This window comes from Callospermophilus lateralis, chromosome 15, assembly GCF_048772815.1.
Source record: "Callospermophilus lateralis isolate mCalLat2 chromosome 15, mCalLat2.hap1, whole genome shotgun sequence".
In the NCBI taxonomy this organism is placed as follows: Eukaryota; Metazoa; Chordata; class Mammalia; order Rodentia; family Sciuridae; genus Callospermophilus; species Callospermophilus lateralis.
The window spans coordinates 34,856,013-34,872,559 of record NC_135319.1 but is presented as its reverse complement, the minus strand read 5'-3'; the positions used below and the strand labels follow the sequence as shown (position 1 = coordinate 34,872,559).

The 16,547-nt window shown below is 31.6% G+C and overlaps 1 protein-coding gene across 1 annotated transcript in view; it reads left to right on the top strand.

Moving 5' to 3' along the window:
* Tmem26 (transmembrane protein 26) overlaps positions 1 to 16,547 on the top strand; it is a 44,848-nt gene that overhangs the window by 14,900 nt on the left and 13,401 nt on the right. Inside the window, exons 2-4 of the mRNA XM_076834583.1 lie at positions 1,415 to 1,493; positions 6,027 to 6,137; positions 8,661 to 8,881. Coding sequence (XP_076690698.1) covers positions 1,415 to 1,493; positions 6,027 to 6,137; positions 8,661 to 8,881 — 411 coding nt within the window. The remainder of the gene's footprint in view (positions 1 to 1,414; positions 1,494 to 6,026; positions 6,138 to 8,660; positions 8,882 to 16,547) is intronic.

The following is a 16,547-nucleotide window of genomic DNA, read 5'->3' as shown; positions in this document are numbered from 1 at the left end:
CTGTGGATTATAATACTACTGTGTAGGTAACATTTCATCTCAAAAGTATAAGTGTGTCCTACAAGTATTTTAATAAAATATATTGACTTTCAATTTTGACTTTGAGATGTTCTATCAAGCAAGAATCCAATCTAAAATAAAACGCAATTTGAAGAAATAAATTTGGGATTTATATTAATTTCATCTTATTTCATAATAATACTAGCAGTATCCATCTGTTATTGAGTGCCTTCCTCTGCCAGGCACTGTCTTACAGATGATACAATATACTCCCTGGGAAATCCATGTGACTGTGATGGGCTGCATCATGTCCCTTCTAGATTCATTATTGAAGTCTTAAGACCAAATTTGACAGAATTTGGAGATTAATTTGGTAATCAGGGTTAAATGAAGTCATAAACATGGGGTCCTAATCTAATAAAACCAGTGGTCTTAAAAGTAGAAGAAAGGGAGGGAGCTCTCCCAGCACAAGCACCGAGGAAAGGCCACCAGAGAGGACATGGAGAAGTCCTGTCTGCAAGCCAAGAAGAGAGTCCTCACCAGAGCTCCACCATGCTGGAGCCCCGATTTTAGGCTCCTTGACTCCAGATTATGAGAAAAATCAGCTCTGTTGTTTCAGCCATGCAGTCTATAGTATTTCACACGGCAGCCCACATTGACTGATACAGGCAAGGACTGTTCCCATTCTGTGGATTAGGAAACCAAGTAAGGTGTCCATGGCAAAACTGACCTTTGAACCTGAGTGTGTCTGACAACAAAAGCCTGCTGCTTAGGTTCCCATCTGAAATGTTGAGGCAGAAAATAATGAATAGATATTTAGATAGCCTTTAAAAAATTCCCAAACCTTATGGCTGTTGTTCATATTTTTATTTTACAGATTTAACACACATACACAAAACCAGTGCATTATTCTCATTTTTCATTCTGATCATCTGTTTTTTTTTTTTTTGTGTGTGTGTGTGTGTACTAGCAGGGTGTTATTATTTGAGCTCTCAGAATTCCAGGTTAATGTTGAAAAATGTAGCCAATCTTCCTGAAATTGCAATGTTGAAAAAAATCTGAGGTTTACGAGTACTGTATTTGCTTTTTGTAAAACATATTAAATCCAAAATATCCAGTGTTGTGCCTGAAACTAATTGGCAGTGTCCCATTAACCATATTAAAATTAACATCTATTAATTGGATTAGAAATTCAGTGAGAATGACAGCTGCTAGTGCCTTTTACAGTTACTGTGTTTCTCTGCAATCCATATGGCAGAAATCACATAATGCTTTTTTTTTCCCTGTGGAAATAAACACTTAAGATAAAAAGGTTGACTTGATGTGATTAGGGTGTGGGCATTTGTTATCCTTCCTTTCTTCCTTTTTTTTTTTTTCCATAAAAGCTGAACTATCTTGTTTTTCCCTTTCACAGGTTTTCACCAGCAATATTTTTATATCTGATTAACATCGTTCCGTCATTATGGCTCCTTGAAATGCATCATGGGATCCAGGTACTTCCTTTTGGAAATTGGAATATCCAGAGGCAAACTGCTTTCACAGTATGATCTGATTTATTTCAGCAACGCTCTTTTTCAAGAGACAAATGATCAAAAATAGAATAAAAGGCCATTTATAAAAAGAATGGATTCTGTGATCTGTCAAAAAAATTAAAATATGATTTCACTTAAAATTTAAGATTACACAATTAATTAACATCTGTGTTAGTGACTGTGTTCCTCAGACTCCCTCCCTTGCTCCACGCATGATAGAGTTCATGTGGAAATTTGATTTTAACCCTGGAAGCTATAGGGAGTTGCTGTGGTATGCCAGGAATCTTCAGGTCACAATAATGTGACATCCTGTAAAATGACATTCTTAGGAATTATAAAACAAAAATAAACCCCCCTTTATCTGTACTTTGCTATGTAAATACATTTGGATTTATGGGGGCTTTTTAAAATACAGTTAATGCAGAAGAAAGGAGATTCTTTTGGGGAGTCTCCTGGGCCATCTTAGTGAGACAGAAAACCTATTCCAGAGCCCTGACATTCAGGCTAAAGCGGGGGAAGAAATAGAAACCATACAGGGAAAGGTGGGCTTACATGTATTAGATCGTGAGGACCTAGAAAATAATCTGGCTTTCAGTAAGAGTCACTAATCTTCATGTAGGACTTTTTAATTGAGCTGTTTCCTACACAGACAACTCTAGTCAGCAGGCTTGCATTGGGTTCAGTCACTTACTGTTGATGTGCTTTTGAGAAACTGAGAGGGTCAGTTAGCAAAGCCCTTTAGACTCTAGCTTGGACTTCACAATTCCAGTTACAGGGTTTTTGTTACAAATGAACTGTGGTTATTATCTCACATTTTAGTAACTTCATTGATAAATGCTTTAGACAGAATCTCTGAGAATTTGTCCCTGTACAGATTTCTTTGTTACAGGTAGTCATTTAATAGCATACTTAGGTTGCCAATATATAAACCTATCTAATAATGCTTGCTCCAAATTGTAGGCATGTGAGAGGGGAATTTAGCTCTGTGGACTATCTTTGAAGAAATCTCCAAACAAATACAAATAATGAAGCAATAGAGAAAACATTTTCCTCCTTAAATCTTCTGGCTAAAAATCATTAAAGTGATAAACCATCTCTAGTTCTGCACCAAAAGTTTCTTTTTTTTTTTTTTAAACTATAGATTTGTTGGTTCAAATCATCATGGCTTTTTTGAAAAGTACCATAAGGAGTTAGGGAACTGTTTCAATCTCCTTACTACTTATTATTTTGAAGGGTATGGAAATAAGCTCCCGTGATTTAAATCAATTTTTTCCCTACATATCCAATTCTATGACATGGCTATCATCCACAATAGCAATTCATTTTACCAAATGCTTTTATAATATAAATGCATTGCACAGTTAATTGATATACAGGTCAAATCCCATTACAACAAATAGCATGCAACCAAAAGCTCTCTTTTTAATAAAAAAAAAGATTTTTGAGCCCCGGGCAGTACCTCTCTAATTTTCATACTACAAAAGAAATTGAACCGTTAGTAGTAATGGATTTGACACTGAGAATTAAAATGAATGCTCAGAGATTGAAATGGGCAGTGAGCTAGGATGGAGATGGTAAAAGTGAGAGAGACAAAAAAATTATATATATATATATATATATATATATAAAATACATATATAGTATATATATGTATAGATATGTTTTCTCTCTCATATATATGTATATAAGATTGCAATAATGTGACATGCTGTAAAATGACTTTCTTAGGAATTACAAAACAAAAACAAACCCCCCTTTATCTGTACTTTTATAATTTAAATAGAATCCATATATATATGCTCCCATAAACCCAAAGGCATTGATGTAGCAAAGTACAGATAAAGGGGGGTGTATGTATGTATATGTGTATATATATATATATATATATATATACACACACACACACACACACATATATATGAGAGAAAAATATATCTATGCATAATTTAAATAGAATCCATATATAGATGGATTCCATTTAAAGAAATAAGAAATGGCAGAATAAAGTGAAGTATAGCGAATCCCTTAGCCTACTCATTTAGGAAATTAGGAAATTCTGGTTATGATAATCATTTTCTTTTTATAGCATTCTATATTTCAGAGTGCTTTAGATATATTTTCTCATTTATAATAAATTAGGCATGGTGTATACATTTCTATTTTTTTTAAGAGAGAGAGAGAGAGAGAGAATTTTAATATTTATTTTTTTTTTAGTTTTCGGTGGACACAACATCTTTGTATGTGGTGCTGAGGACAGAACCCAGGCCGCACGCATGTCAGGCGAGCACACTACCGCTTGAGCCACATCCCCAGCCCCCATTTCTATTTTATATAAGAAGACCTTGAGGATCATAAAGTTCAGGAAATTTTCCTAAGGACACATAGGTAATCAACAGCAGTGCTGGGGCTTATATCCTAATGGACACCCAATCCATTAGACTCCTCTGCCTTTCTCAGTTGTCTATCCTATATTTTAAAGGAGTTTGCATCTGAAGTTTTCACGATGAAAAAGAGTAATTTAATTTCCTTTCACATTTTACCGTTTATTCTAAATCCTCAATGTTCTAATCTATGATTTGGCATGAGCAAAACATCTGTTTTATAAAGATGTTTATAAAGATATTTCCCCTAGATCTGTTTCAGAAAGATATTTCCCCTAGATCACCAATTTGGTACCTTCATTCCAGAAACGAGTGGAATGCATGGAAACAAAACAGCTATGACAAGTGTGACCTTAACCACTAGCGAGATTTGCTTATGAAGTGGCCTCATTAAAGTAATGGAAATGCTCTGGTCTTGATGGTCTCACAGACTGGTTTGACCTAAAGAAATGCTGTGGAAATTATTAAGATATTAAAGGTATAGTTCATGAAAAAATAGCAGGTTGGTACCCAAGTCATCTTCATAGAATCACTATGCTGGGATTAATGTAAACAATGTAACTACAAGAACAATGTAAGTCAGTTTAGGTTGAAGGAGTCAAATCACTTGTTCACTGCTGTCTTTATGTAGGTATACTTAAAGAAAAGTCTCATCAATCTCTAACAAAATAACATAAGTGGAGAGGAACTCAAATAAGTCTGAATACCGTAATATAGAAATAACACTATTTGTTTCCAAGTTAGCTTATACTGTACTAAAGAATGACTTTTTCCTTAAATAACAAGACAACTGTTGATTTTTAGTGATAAGGATGTCAAAAACATACTAAGGTTACCACTTTTAACATATAATCAATCTGCCTTCCACGCCTGCAAACAGAATGGTCAAAATTTGTGTCCCATTGACCAGTAAGTTCTTAGCTATAGTCACAAAACTACTCTGTAATGAGGATTTGGATCTAAACTCAAAAATTAAATTTTTAAATTGCCACTATTTTTTCTTAGAGTTTTAGTTTCACACACGTACACACACACACACACACAGAAAATGTGCAAACAGCTATATTTTTGCTCCTAGAGATATGGCAAATGGCCATTTTTAAAAATTATTCTTGTCATTGTCATTTCACCCATAACAGTACTTACTTGGGTGAAGTGCAAAAAACAAAACAAAATAAAACAAAACAAAAAACCAGCTTCTTGCAAGTCTTTTCTACTTTTTCAAGAAGAGCATAGAAGAATCAATGACTATCCAGTAAAATTTTTAAAAAAGCACGTTATAGCTTTCAATATTTTATCCTCTTAAATAATTTTTCTATAAAATCAAATGTGTAATCATGGCTATGGTGCGGTAATAGTGGTAGTGGTGTGTGTGCGTGTGTTTAAAAAAAAAGTTAGAACTGCAGATGTTTAAAAGTTCTTCAACCATTTTTTAAGCCAGTTTATAAAATATGCATGGGCTGTAGTTATGTTTTCAAGTGATGCCTCTTTCCTCTCTTATACTTTTTCCATTTTTATCTGCAAGATAATAATCTTGTGCATTTCACTTGCAGAAATTCACAAGCAAAAAGAAGAAGGAAAGAAAAATTAAATCATCAAATTTTCCATACACCTAAATAACCTAAAGTTAAAATGTCTGAACCACTGAACATAACAACAACAACAAAAAAAAAAACTTGTTAGAGTATTTGACAGGAAAGATTCAAAATAATTAGATTATTTATTTAAGCAGAATGGTGTTTTGGATAATGAGGCTTCCAGGTAAGAAAGAAAGCTGACCAGGATTACATTCTTATAGCTGTTGGTTCGTATTATACTTATTCCAGGGTTCAGTAAAGGGATTCCAGGTATCAGTTATCAATTCAGCCATTCTCATGGTCACTCAGAGAGTCTGTGTCCTCAAGAGCCTCAAAGACAGGTAGTCAACCCTCTTCACAAATTAACTGAAAAGGGGTTTTCTATCTCAAGTCTGTATTCAGATATTAGTAAATGCTTATGTGTTATGTATAAGCATCACATATCTGCTCATAATATCTTGGATAGATTAAAATCATTTCAAACTCTACCTTATTGCCTTTTTTTTGCATATTGATACCACCACAACCATTTTTAGCATTGTGATGTTCAATCTGAAGAACTGTCACAGAACATCAGTAGAAGAGAAGACACTGATCCCACCCTGATGTCTAAGGAGAAAGTCAATGGAGTGAATATCATTGAGACGGTGAGAGATTTTCCTACCATTTATGAAAAGATCCATCAAACAGTTGGACTTCATGAGCATAATGAGCTGTCCACTTCTAGTTTATTCTTCCCTAAATACGTTTGCCAATTTAATTGTTTGGGTCAGAAAATTCACAAAATAATACATAGTATATTTTAAACATTTTACATAAATTTAATACTGTATCTAACCTACAGTATTAAAAGACAATTAAGATACTATATAATGGAGATATATACACTGAAATATATGATATTATAATATTTTAATTATATCATCCACAAATTTGTATTCTAATTTTATATATATAATTTTTTAAAAAAAGTATTTGTTTTTCAGAACAGTTTAGGTTCACAGTTAAATCAAGAGGAAGGTACAGAGATTTCACATTTGCCCTTTGCCCTCAAATATGCACAGCATCCTCTACCATCAACATCATGCACCAGAATAGTATATTAGTTAAAAATTGATAAATCTACATGGCCATCTCATTATCACTAAAAGTCCATTGTTTACACTAAGGTTTATTCTTGAAATTGTACATTCTATGGGTTCAGACAAATGAATAGTGGCAGGTGTCTACCATTATAATATTATATAGAGTATGTTGACTGCCCTAAAAGTCTTGTGTTCATTTATTCATCCCTCTCCTTCCTGCCAAGTCCTGACAGCCATTGGTCATTTTACTACCTTTTTAGTTTTACCTTTTCTATAATATTATGTAGGTGAAATCATCAAATATATAGTATTTTCAGACTTGATAGCTTATTTCATTTTAGTGCTGAATAATATTTCATTGTTCAGTTTATTTATCCATTTGCTTACTGAAGGACATCTTGGATAAGCATTTTGTAGTTTCTTCATGTATATATAATGTGTGTGTGTGTGTGTGTATTTTCCTCTAAATATTTCATTAGGTTTATATGAAAATATTTCATTTTTGAGGAGGATAATGCAAATGATATTGCTTTTTAAATTGCAAATCTAATTATTTACTAGTATATAGGAAAAAGTTTGACTTTTGTATATCAACCTTTATTTTGCAAATTTGCTTATTAGTTATAGGAAATTTTTGATCAATTTCTTAGGATTTTTTACATAGACAATTTTGTTTTCTGTGAATAAGAATAGTTTTATTTGTTCCTTACCCATGAGTATACATTTTATTTCTTTTTCTTGTCTTATTGAACTAGCTTAGACTTCTGTCCTATATTATTTGTTTAAGTATGTTAGAAAGGAGTTTTAGCCAACATAGAATGTCTTTCTCTTTCTTCAAGGGTTTGGTATTTGGCAAAGCCATCATGGCCTATTTCAAAGTAGTATAAAAGAGAAAGAATCAAGGAATCCCTATCACTGAAACATGTTCTTGAAAATAATATATTGATTTTGTCAGTAAGAATAGAATTAACTTGGGTTTTAATTCTAATTCTAATCCCAATTTATCTATATCATGTTGGACATGTTACTTAGTCTCTCTCAGTTTTTCATCTGACAATTAAAAAATTAATATCTTTCCTGCTAGTGTTGTTCTTTTGTAAATTAAATAAGATGTATGTGAAGTTTCATAGAAAAATATAAAGAAGTGTACAAATGAAAGACTCTTGACCTTGCATGATTTCAATCAGTTCAACATCTGCCTTTTCTTTTATTCTCCCTGTACTTGTTCATTTGATATCAATAAGTGATCAAGAGGGATAAGTGAGCAAGAGGGGGTAGATTTGGCACAAAAATATTTAAGTCACTTGCATAAATAAGTTTAAATTATCATTCTTAAGACCTAAGACCTAGTAATCTTTAAAACTTGTAACATAATAAGGTCAAAATATACTTTAAATTTTATTTAGAAGGTAAATGGGCAAAAGAGTTCATAGGAAATGTATTAGTAGAATATAAATTTTTCTGAGTCTAAGAATAATGACAGACTAAAATTTGCTTGCTAATTTAAAACTTATTTTATAATATTTTAAATATTCAGAATAAAAATAATAACTGCTATTCTCTTTCTTAAGATAACATGATAAACATTATTACATTTTTGCTGTCTTGATAAGATACAGTTTTAAGGCAATAATAAATGAAAGGGAAGACTGTACCATGCTAAAAATATATTCAGGTTAGTAAATTCAGATTTTAAATCTGCAAAAGAAAACTATAGGACTCCTTTTGTGACTTTAATATGGAATTTATAAAATTTTGCTATGTATTATACTTTGTTATAGAGTATAATAAAATGAGCAATGATCTTTAAAATATTGTAAAATTGGCTCTTTCAATATTATATGTGCAATCTCACTCAGAAGTATAAGGTTTAAATTACTTGCTAGTTGTAGCCTTACCTTAAGGCTCACGTTAGATGTATATTTTTTTTTTCTGTGTTCAGCAGAACAGAGTGTTTTTTTCATCAGTAAGAGAAGGGTTAACTCCTGAATACATCTACAGATGCAAACTAACTTGAAAGCTGTGGTGAAGAAAGCATCTCTCTACAAGCTCATAATCCTTCTGTCTGACATTTCTGTTAAACAGGCCAAAGTTTTTGTACATAACTTATCTGCAGTATGTGAGACGACTTGGACTTTGGGACTCCATCAGACATTCCTGTTACTACTAATAATTGGAAGATGGCTTCTACCTATTGGAGGTACCATCACTCGAGACCAGCTTTCGGAACTTCTCCTTATGTTTGTGGGAACAGCTGCTGACATACTGGAATTTACCAGTGAGACTCTGGGATTAAATAATGTGAGGTAAGTACTGCAGTGCTTCTTTTCAAGGTTAGTACCATGCACCTCTCTTTCTGTTATTTGTATCTCGTATGAACAAGAACTTGAGTATTTCATATGTTCAATGTTAAGATGGTACAATTTGTAGCTATTTAGATACATGCTTGGAACTGATATGATGTTTATAGTATTACTACCACTACTACCACCACTACTACATAAAGGAGATTTCTACCAGATAAAAGGACGCATAATATGGCTTGTGGATGAGAACAGAAAAGCTATGCATGCTTGTAAGACTATAGGTCAAGTGGGGCCATTTTATGGGGAAAACTTCTATAGTGGAAAAATCATCCCTAATACCTCTTTCACATTACCAAGTACCAGGAACTGATTGTAAAATCCTCTTCTAGAGCACAGTGTAGCTGTAATTCCAAAAGACATGGAGAACTCTCTCTCTTCTTCAGTTGGAGAATTTACATTCCCTTGTGTGGATGTAGAATGGGGCAGATGAAGTTTTATTTTACAAAATTTTATTTTTAGTCAGTTTTGTTCAAAGCGCCCAAAGGCTTTTTGGTGTAGATGCCTATAAATTAAAACTTATTGAGTTGGTACTTTTATTTTTGCCACAAGCAAATAAACTCAGAATCCATGATCACATCTGTTTATGGAACTACTTTCTTCCCATTAGGGATTTAAGTCTCAGTGCCTGAATGTACTTTAAGCTTGGGTTGTTTTGCACTATGCTATAAAAATAAATTGGAATGAGGCTGGCTTTTAATGCTACAGTTTACTTTATGCTGTGTTTCTCAAACAACATAACATAAAGCTGAGCAAAATATATTAACTTATTGAGTAAACTTCATATCTCAATTATAGTACAAATTATATTTATAACCATTGCTTATCTTTACAAGGTCATTTCTTGTTTCATTTATATTAATTTTTCTTTTTGCTTATTAAGTTGACATATTAAAAAGAATCAAATCTAAATTGGTACATTGTCTTCAAAGTGTTTATTTCTGTAGTTTTAATGCCTTTTATTTTGTCTGTGATTTACACTGTATAATTTATTTTTAAATAGTTTAATGATAATTATAACACAATGTAATTCTAAGAAAAATGTGAAAATATCATGATAAATCACATAAAATAATAAATATCTACAGTGACAGGGACATGACAATACAAGGATAACAAACTATAGCTTTCTAGAAATAAATATATACATGCTAAATATTTAGGGAAATGGGGGGGTATGTTTTACAGGCCAGTCATAAAAATCTGAGAAATACCAAACCGAATTATTAGATTCTTTATGAGTCCCATCCAGAAATGACATCAAGAAGCAATTTATAGATCTGTGGTTGCCAATAAATGTTGACTATTAAATAAATTCATTAATTTCCCAGTCTCAAAAAAAAAATCTTTGAAAATCACGAGGCCTTTTTCACCAACAATGTATTTGTTGGGTAACATGTGGCAGGCAGGGTGCTAGGCAGAGAATGGGTAGCACACGGTGAATGGTGAAGCAAGTGGGGCATGAAGGATGCTCAGTTCTACCCAAAACAAGTCTATTTCAACTCAGTGAGGATTTAGGTAACACATGATATTTCAGGATATTTAAATCCCCCGATTCCTTTTCGGGGTCTACATATCGCTCTGAATACTTTCACAAAGGATATTTTTAAAATTTTTAAACATGTATCATATTCCAAGCAAGCTATATCTACAGGTTCTACATATGCAGATATTTTTAAATGTATATATAGTGAACATATTCAGACTTTTTATCTGGTCATTTTTTTTCCCTAAACCATACAGTGCAGCAACTATTTACATAGTATTTACATTATATTAGGTGTTGTAAGTACTCTAGAGATGATTTCAAGTGTTTGGGAAAATGTGCACATATTATCTGCAAATAGTATGCCATTTTATATAAGTTTTAGTGTGTTTAGTGGCCTTTTGTAATCTCTATTCTAGTCCCATTACTCAAATGTCCTCTACACCCAAAGTCAAGTCCTAGAATTTTTCCCATCTCCTAAAAGCCAGGTTCCAGGGTCTGATTTACTGTCTCAAGTCCTGCCTTTACTGTAAGAATTGACACTGTGAAATTTCTGAGATCTTTATCTTTTCCCACTGGGACTTAGCCTTCCTCCTTTATCAGGGAGAATAAATTTAATGTTTAAGTAAAAGATATTTATAATAAATTGGTTACTTCATTGTGGTCTGTTCAGAATAGCTTGTTATTATGACATTTTATTTTCTCTTATTTTATTCTATATTTTCAGCTGACATTTTTAGGAGAAAGCCTACAATACAACAATGAGAGATCAGAACTACATCACAAATATGTGATATATATATAATTTATTTTTTTTTTTTAACTTGAGAAAGGGTCTCGCTCTTTTGCTGAGGTTGTCCTGGAACTCACAAGTACTTGGGATCATAGGAGTGCACCACCATGCTCCACCTAAATCTCTTTCCTATATTCTAAATAATATGTCAGATACCATTTTTGAAGAATAAATCAGTTTACTCCCTTGGCACAACTGAAGTTCATCTGATTAATTTTATAAATTTATCTAGGCGTCTAAATCTTATGATCTTACAATTTTTTTCTAACAGCTTTATGGAGTCAGAGTTTAAACACCAAAAAGCTGAATTATTTTAATTCTAAAGTCTAATGATATTATCAAATTATAAATTTGTGGCACTATAAAAAATCTAGATTTAGAATAGTCTCATTACTCTAAAAAATATTATAGCTATTTGCCATCAGTTTTAACTTCTGCCACCCACCATAAGCAACCACTAACCTACTTTCTGTCTGCACAGATCTTTATGTTTTAGAAATTTCATGTAAATGGAATTATAAAATAGGTATTCTTTTTTGTCTTTTTTTTTTTCATTTGGCATAATGTTTTAGGGTTCATACAATTTAAACTGTCTAGTTTTTGTTTTAATTGTTGAATACTATTTCCATTTTATGCATGTGCCACATTTGTTTATATGTTTAGTGGATATATATGTGCATTACTTATAGCTTTATGCTATTAAGAGTGATGTTGCTGTGAACATTCATTTACCAACTTTTCCATATGTTTTCATTTCTCTCCCATAATTACCTAGAAGTAGAAGGACTAATTTTATTTTAAGTGCATATTTAACTTTTTAAAAAACTGCCACAGTTTCTAGAGTAGCTTTACCATTTTATATTCCCAACCAGCAATGTATGATAGTTCCATTTTCTCCATATTTTCTTGCTCAGACTTTTTTTTTCATTGTGACTCTAATTTGTATTTAACAATGAACATTATTCATCATCTTTGCACATGCTTATTAGATACTTATATATCTTTATTGAAGTGCCTAATAAAATTTTTGCCCACTTTATTTTGTGAAGGAGTGTACCAGGGAATAAACCAAGGGTGTTTAACCACTAAGCCATATCCCCAGACCTTTTTATTTTTTATTTTGAGACAGGGTCTCACTATGTTGCTGAGGCTTTGAAGTTGTGATCCTTCTGCCTCAGCCTTCCCAGTCGCTAGGATTAGAAGTCAGTGCCAACAAGCCTGACAAATTTTTGTTCATTTAAATTGGATTATTTTATTATTGAGCCGTAAGAGTTTTAAAATATATTCTAGATACAAGTCCTTTATCGGTTATATAAATGCAAACACTGATACCCATTATTCCACTTATTTTTATAATGTTATCTTTTGAAGAACACAGTTTAAAAATTTTGATGTCCAAAGCTGTCAATATTTTCTCTTTTCTATCATGCTTCTTGGTGTCATATCTAAGAAATAATAAATTAGAAATTAAAAATTAAAAGTCAAAAATACCTTCTCTTCAATTTTTTAAAAATAATTTAAAAAATTCTTCCATTTATTTTTATTGTCCAATTTGACTTCATTTTTGTGTATAATGTGAGGTAAGTTTCCAACTTGCTTTTTTTTTTTTTTAATATTGTCATTGTCCCAGCTCTGTTTATTGCCCAAGCTGGGATTAATTGTTCCAACAATATTTTTTTTTAAATATTCTTTTCCTATCAAGTTGCCTTGGCATCTTCATCAACAATCAATTGACCACAGATGTTAAGGGATTTTGTCTGGACTTTTTATTGTGTTCCATTAAACTACATGTTTGTCTTTATACCAAAGTCATACTATCATGATTACTGTAGATTTACTGTCACTTTTGAAATGAGATACTTGAAGTCCTCTGACATTTCTTTTCATTAAAAAAAAAAAAATGACTTGGCTATTCAAGGTCTTTTGCATTTCCTTCAAATTGTCATGATTATCTTATTCAGTTCTAGCAAAAGCAAACAAAATAAAAAGAAAAATTTGTGGCCTTGATAGGAAATAACTAAATCAGAGGGTAAGTTTGGGAAGAGTTGGTATCATGTCAATATTATGTCTTGCAATTGAAACGTCTCATTTTTGTGTAACGATATTCCCTAATTTGTCTTAGTAACATTTTGCTATTTTCAATTGTACAAGTCTCACGCTGCTGTTCCAAAATGTTTTTCTCCTAAATATTTTATTTTTGAATGATCTTGCTACACAAGCACTTTCTTAATTTCATTTTCATATTTTCATTGCTATATAGAAACACAATTTTTTTGTATGATGATTTTGTACCCAGTAACTGCGCTAAATTGCTTATTTGTCCTATGCCTCAATGTGTTCTACATATAAGATCATTTGTGAATAAGGACAGTTTTGATTTTTTTCTAATCCATATGCCTTTAGTTTCTTTTTCTTGAAATAGTGCACAGCAAGAAACTTTTTTCCAATGTTGAAAAGAAGTTATGAGTGAATATTTCAATCTCAAGAGATTAATGCTTTGTCTATTAAGGATAATGTGAGGTTAAGTTATACATAGATGGTCTTTATCAACTTGACTAAATTCCCTTTTATATTTGTATTACTGGAAGTTTTTCTTCCCCCTTATAAGTGTTTATGGGTGTTGAATTTTATTAAATCCCTTTTCTGCTTTTTTTTTGAGATGATTTTATATTAGTTCGTCTCTATTCTATAAAAGTATATTATATTAACTAATTTTTAGATTTTAAACCACTCTCAATGTATTTGGAATAAATTCTACTTAGTTATATTGTATACTCTTTTTAAAATGTTCCTGGATTCAATTTGCTAACATTTTGCTAATTTTTATATCAATGCTCCTGAGGAATATTGATTTTTACTGTTCTTTTTCTAACATCTTTTTCTGGCCTTTGTATCTGGGTTATATTGACTTTATTAAATACCCCAGGAGCATGCTCTCCTTTACTTTGAAAAATTTTGCTATTTCTTCTTTAAGTATTTGTAGAATTCACCTAGGAAGACTTCTGGGTCCAGGCTCTTCTTTATGGAAGTTTTATTTGTTTGTTTGTTTTAATATTTATTTATTTTTTTAGTTGTAGTTGGACACAATACTTTTATTTTATTTATTTATTTTTATGTGTTGCTGAGGATTGAACCCAGGGCCTCGCATGTGTTAGGTGAGCGCTCTACCGCTGAGCCACAATCCAGCTCCTGTTTGCTTGTTTTTTAAATCGCCTAATCAAGATCATTGATTCTAATAGGTCTATTTATATATTCTCTTTCTTTAGTTAATTTTGGTTGTATTTTTCTTTCTAGATTTTCAGTTTCCTTTGTTTCTAATTTATGGCATAAAATTGTCCATATTATTCACTTACTACATTATAAAGTCTATGGAATCAGTTGTGATACCCTCTTTCATTTCTAGGTTTGGCTACTTGTCATTCTCTGCCTTTTTCCTAGAGGGGAGTTGTTTACTTGTTTTGTTTGGTGGTATTTACTGATTTTGTCAATCTTCAAAAATAACCAGCTTTTGATTTTATTGATTTTCTCTATTTTCATTTCAATCATTTCTGTTCTGTTGTTTGTTTTCTACCTTATGCTTGTTTTGGATTTAATTTGTTCTTTTTTTTTTTTTCCTAGTTTCTAAATGTGGAAACTTTAACTATTGATCTGAGACCTTCCTTCTTTCCTCATAAGCATCCAAAGCCACGCATTTCCCTTTACGCAGTGCTTTTCCAGTGCATTATAAATTTTGACCAATTATCCTTTTGTTTAATATAATTCAAAATATTTTGAAATTTCTTCTGTGATTTTTCCTTGTGTGAATATTTATAAAAAAGAGATTTAACTTCAAATATATGGATATTTTCCAATTTTTTTTAAATTTACTTTTATCATAGTCTGTGAATATAATTTAAAATGATTTAATATTTTTAATTTATTAAGATTTATTTATCTAGGAGATGGCCTACCTCACAGGATGTTCTATGTGTGCTCCAGAAAAATGTGTATTTACTTGTTTAGATTCTCATAGATTAATACTAACTTTAGTTCCAGCAAAGCACACCAATATTTCTCCATTTGATCACAGCTCTATAGCTTCATTTGCTTTCTTACCCATAACTCCGTTTCATCCCCCTTCTTTTTGCTATTATGGTTGTACATATATATGTCTTTGTATGCTACAGACCAAACCGCATAGTTATATCATTATTATTCTTTATAATCTTTTGGGTTTTTAAAATTTTTTTAGAGAGAGAGATAAAAGAGAGAGAGAATTTTTAAATATTTATTTTTCAGTTTTCAGTGGACATAACATCTTTATTTTATGTGGTGCTGAGAATCGAACCCAGCGCCCCGCGAGCGCGTTACCACTTGAGCCACATCCCCAGACCAATCTTTTGGTTTTTTCAAAAAATAAAGTTAAGAGAAGAAACTATTTATATGGTTGTATAATATTTCATATGTCTTTTCTGTTTGCCTCTAGATTTTCTATTTTGATATCTTCATTCCTTCAGGTGGACTTAAATTACTGTCTAATGTAATTCCCTTCATCAGAATGGACTTCATTTAGTGTTTCTTCTAAGGCAAATGGGCTAATAACACACTCTCCTGTCTTTCTTTACATAGAAATGTGTTTTTTTTTTTTTTGTCTTGATGTTTGAAGAATATTTTTGTTGTAGATGGAATTCTTGGTTTATCACTTTATTTTTCTTTCAGGATTTATATATGGTATCCCATTGTCTTCACTGTTTCATATTAGATATTAATCATCAGTTATTTTGTTGGTATCCCCCACATGATGAATCAATTTTCTCTTCATTATTTTCAGGGTTTATATTTCTCTTTGTCTTCTAGTAGTTTGACTGTGATATGTCCAGGTGCATTTCTCTTTGCTTTTCATCTTTATAAGGCTTTGTTGAAGTTGGATCTGTAAATTATTTTCTCTTTAAGATATTTCAGCCATTTTATCTTTAAATAACTTCCTTGCTCTGTTTGCTTTTTCTGCTGGGAATCCTATTAAAAATGCACATCCTTGACCATGTTCCATCAATTGATTTTTCTTCAATCTGTTTTACTTGCTGAACTTCAGATTTGATAGTTTCCATTGATTTATCTCCCAGGTCACTGGTTCTTTCTTTTTCCATCTCAAATCTAGACATAGAGTAAAAAAATCAGAGTCTGTCTAGTGAATTTTTCATTTCAATTTATATATTTTCAACTCTAAAGCTTCTCTTTGATAATTTTATATTTTTGCTATTTCATTATTAGATTGCTTATTTAAGTCATTGACATCAGATATTTCTTTCATTTATAAAACATAATTCATTCTTTTAACTATACACATTGTC